Genomic DNA, 4067 nt, shown 5'->3' on the forward strand with positions numbered 1-4067 from the left:
GAATTTAGGAAGATAAGTGGTATATACTCGTTCGAGTATGGGTAATTGTGATTAGAATGGTTGGTAGCGGTCATGAGTAGTGACGTAGAAACCTGGAGACAATTCTTGGGATGAGTACGGATAGATGTGGAGGGTAGTATGTGCCCATTACTACCAGAAGCACATGATCCGTACGAGGATTAGGAAGATTTGAAAATGTTACTAAGGAGCTGGTTGATGGTAGATCGCGTGGTTTGGCACCATGATTTGTTGCAATATGATTTCGTCATTATCAGTCTTTCGGTTATGGTTGTTTAGGAGGAGGACGAGTATGGTGATTGTCTCGACCTTAGTGGCCATGACAGATTGGGTCTGAATGGTGCATACTTGTGTGAGATGGTTAATTCTAAGGTCTCGAGGACCTTGTTTGAAGTAGTGACCGTTTGATGATCGACTCGAGGACCTTGTTTGAAGTAGTGACAATTGCGAGACTCATGTAGGAAGCGATTATGATGATCGACTCGAGGATTGCAGCCTGAGTCTAGGTGTTCAGTTGATGGCTCAGGATGCTTTTTTCTACGACAAGGCTATGTTCTTCTAACCTCCCGTATTCGAGGGGAGGAGAGTGAGGGATCAGGTATATGATCTCAGATTTGGGATGTAGACCCAACATGGGACAAAAGAGCAGGTGCAGGTTCAGGCACCACTGAAAATGAGAGATTTAAAGATTTGGATATTCATTTGGATGATTCGAGTAGTTGCAGTTTTCGCGACAAGTGTGGGTAGCACTATAGGGTTCTTGTTGTCGGTCATAATGGTCCTTTTTTGAAAATCTAAAATGGTAACCCGGTTAACCATAGTCTTGTCATCAATGGAGACTGCCACATTTTACAAAAATCAAAGTCCACTGTCATCCCAACATTCATCTCCGATATGTGATACTCTACAACCACCACCATCTCCTCCACTTGATAATCATAATCATCACCCGAATCAGAAATCGAAGAGGACCATCACAATTTTGCAAAAAATAAGATTACCATAGTGCAAGTTAATCAGATCCAAACTACAAAATCAGTTCATGGCAATGTACATAAGTTCCTCTAAATCTGCATTAGAATAAATGGAAAAGAGAACATTCATGTTCATCTACAAGTTTGGGATCACAGATCAATTTTACCCGGAGAAACTTATTGAAAATACACCACTTGATACCATCGTCAAAAACTCATCTATGTTGGCCATTTCGGTGATCACCGACAAGTTGACTACAACAAAAGACACTCTTGTCTCTAAGGGTGTTCAATTTACATTTTTTTCAATTTAACAGAATGAACAATTTACATTTTTTTTTCTTGACTAAATTATACCATATATTGTCTAATTCACTTGGTTCTTTCACATGATCCGAGTAACAAAGAAAAATCATAATCTTAATTGATTTTTATTAAACGCAATAAACAGAATATTACAGCTTTAAATCTTAACAACCAATTTAAACACATATCTAGATAAACCTACGACAACGACCAAATAAAACATTGCCAAGTAGAATTCTTGTAATTTCGGGATCCAAATTCTAAATAGAGAAAGAAAAAAAAAACAAATATATATCAAAACTTGAGAAAATTAATGTTCATGTACAAAAACAACATTTTGGATAGCGTTTTCTTTTTCAATCCTCTAATTGGGGAAAGCAAGATTTGTCCTAATTTAGAACTCCATTAAATTCTATGTTTGTTTGTTTAACTAAAAATTAAAATCGTGTTTTCAAGTATCAACATTCAAACTCATCCTTACCTAATTTAGATTTAGAATCCTCCTCCCATGACTCTACATATTCTTGATTCAAATCAAATAACAACCGCTGCTGCTGTAACGAGGGACGTGACATCGAATCATCTGAAAGTCTATGAGATGATGTTGATTCGTTGGATACTCTGTTATCACTTGATGTTGAAACAACACTAGCAAAGTTTATAATCCGATTCTGTTGAATGTTTGAACTTTGGTGTTGATGTTGTTCTTGTTCTTGTTTCAGTTCATGAACAAGAACAAGGTGGTGATTTTGTTTGGTGCTTCGTTTTTTCAAATGGGTGTGCCAGTGGTTCTTGATTTCGTTGTCACTTCTTCCTGGTAATTGTGCTGCAATCGCAGACCATCTGTAAATCGTTGTGAGAAAATCTTTATATTATAGATAACCACTATAAAAAAAAAAAAAAAAAAAAAAATCAAATTCAAATATGATTCAACAAATCGCATACTTGTTTCCAATCTCTTGATGAAATTTGATGATGATATCTTCTTCTTCCTTGCTGAAATTTCCGCGTTTCACACTTGGTCTAAGATAATTCATCCATCTCAATCTGCAACTCTTGCCGCACCTTGACAAACCTAATTACATCACCAATTAACATTAAATTCAGCACCCTCACCAGATCTTCCGTCGATGCAAAACAAAATTAATCTGATTTGCACATTAATTTTGCTTTTGTTTCGATAAATCAAACAATTCTCCAGACATACATACATACATACAAATCAAATCAAACAAATAATTATGCTAATTTTCCTTAAGTTTCAATAAATCAAACAATTCTACACAAATTTGTGTATTGGAACTTGTTATACGCAAAGAAAGGGGATGAAGATGAATCATACCGGCATATTTGGGAAGTTCACGCCAATTCCAGTGGCCATAGCGTTCAATGTAATCTCGAAGCTTATTATCTTCTTCTTCGCTCCAAGCGCCCTTTTTCATGCCATTTTTGTCGATGCAAGGTGCCCTCACCATTTTCAGATCTCTCTTTGACTATCTGTTTCTCTCTCTTGGGCTGCCATCATGATGAGTCCAAGTCTAGGTTTGTTAGCAATCAGCATTCATTATTTTAATGTTTAAATTTACAGTCTCACTACCTAAACTATATTTGACATTCTATTTAAACCCCGAATTTATTGAAGCACAAATAAATAACCCCTCACTTTTTGACATTTGTGGCGGCTGGTCCCTCAGTTAGCCACCGCAAAACATATTTTATTAACATTATTAAGCATTCACAATCAAGAAAAGTCAAGGTTTAATAACTTAATGCAAGTTTTGCATCATCAAACTGGTTGTTGAACCACTTTAATCTTGTTATACTTTCTATTTCTGTCCATCTCATTTGTAGTTTTTTAGTTTTTTACGTACTATTTAAAGAAGTAATTGCTATTAAACAAAAACATGTTAATTTTTTAAAAAGTTAAAATTAATTAAAGAAAAGATAACTTATGTTGGATTTTTTTCTTTTAAAAAATAGATTAGTTGATAAAGCCATTACATATATATAATTATAAGAATAAAAGACGGTGTAAATATTGTATGACAATTACTAATATAATGTTTGATATTGGAGATTAAATGAAATAAATTAATTGTCCAAAAATTATAAAAATTTGAATGTTAAATATAAATAAAGAGATGCTTAAAATATTATTTAATAAATAAGGTTAAATGTACTAAACTCAAAACTAAAAGAGCAATTTGATTATGTTTGTACATTTAAGAGAGAAAGAGAGATAGACAAAGAAGGAATTGGTCAACCGTGGCTCTAACTACAACACTTCTCGTTACTCCAATTGAGCATGGTGTTCACATCCATAACGTCTTTATACCGTTTCTATCACAACTTGCTTTTTGATAGTCTAATGGTAAAAGATATTTTAATGATATGTTTTTCATTAGAAAAAACTCTTATGAGATAATTGGGAATCTCTTATGTTGATAAATTGTTATAAAATTTCTGTAAAAGTCAAAGTCGTAGTTATACAATAATATAAAAAGAGGACAATTTTTGCTCAAGAAAACATCGTGGTCTTTAACGCAAAATATATAGTTACATAGTATCCAATAACCTTTTTAGTAATATTTTTATAAATATACCAAAAAATAAAAAATAAAAATATATTTTTATAGCTCAAAATGTACTCTGTTTAAACCAATCAGTCATAGACGAGGCATGAACTACAATAAAGTGTGTTGGTGACTACGACTAACGGTATATGAAAAGGTGTAAAGTTTGTGAGCGGAAGTGTAAAAATAAGATATG

The 4067-nt window shown here is 33.5% G+C and overlaps 1 protein-coding gene across 1 annotated transcript; it reads right to left on the reverse strand.

Annotated features, from left to right (window-relative positions):
* Positions 1 to 1571: 1571 nt before the first annotated feature.
* Positions 1572 to 2852, reverse strand: LOC145028398 (transcription factor MYB4-like). Its single transcript, XM_078977082.1, has 3 exons — positions 2641 to 2852; positions 2244 to 2373; positions 1572 to 2141 (listed from the first exon to the last, which is right to left on the reverse strand). The coding sequence occupies exons 1-3, from the start codon at positions 2771 to 2773 to the stop codon at positions 1757 to 1759; spliced, it is 648 nt and encodes a 215-aa protein (XP_078833208.1). The 5' UTR covers positions 2774 to 2852; the 3' UTR covers positions 1572 to 1756.
* Between the last annotated feature and the right edge of the window lie 1215 nt (positions 2853 to 4067).

The sequence above is a fragment of the Lactuca saligna genome, chromosome 2 (genome assembly GCF_052625555.1).
Source record: "Lactuca saligna cultivar CGN05327 chromosome 2, ASM5262555v1, whole genome shotgun sequence".
NCBI lineage: Eukaryota > Viridiplantae > Streptophyta > Magnoliopsida > Asterales > Asteraceae > Lactuca > Lactuca saligna.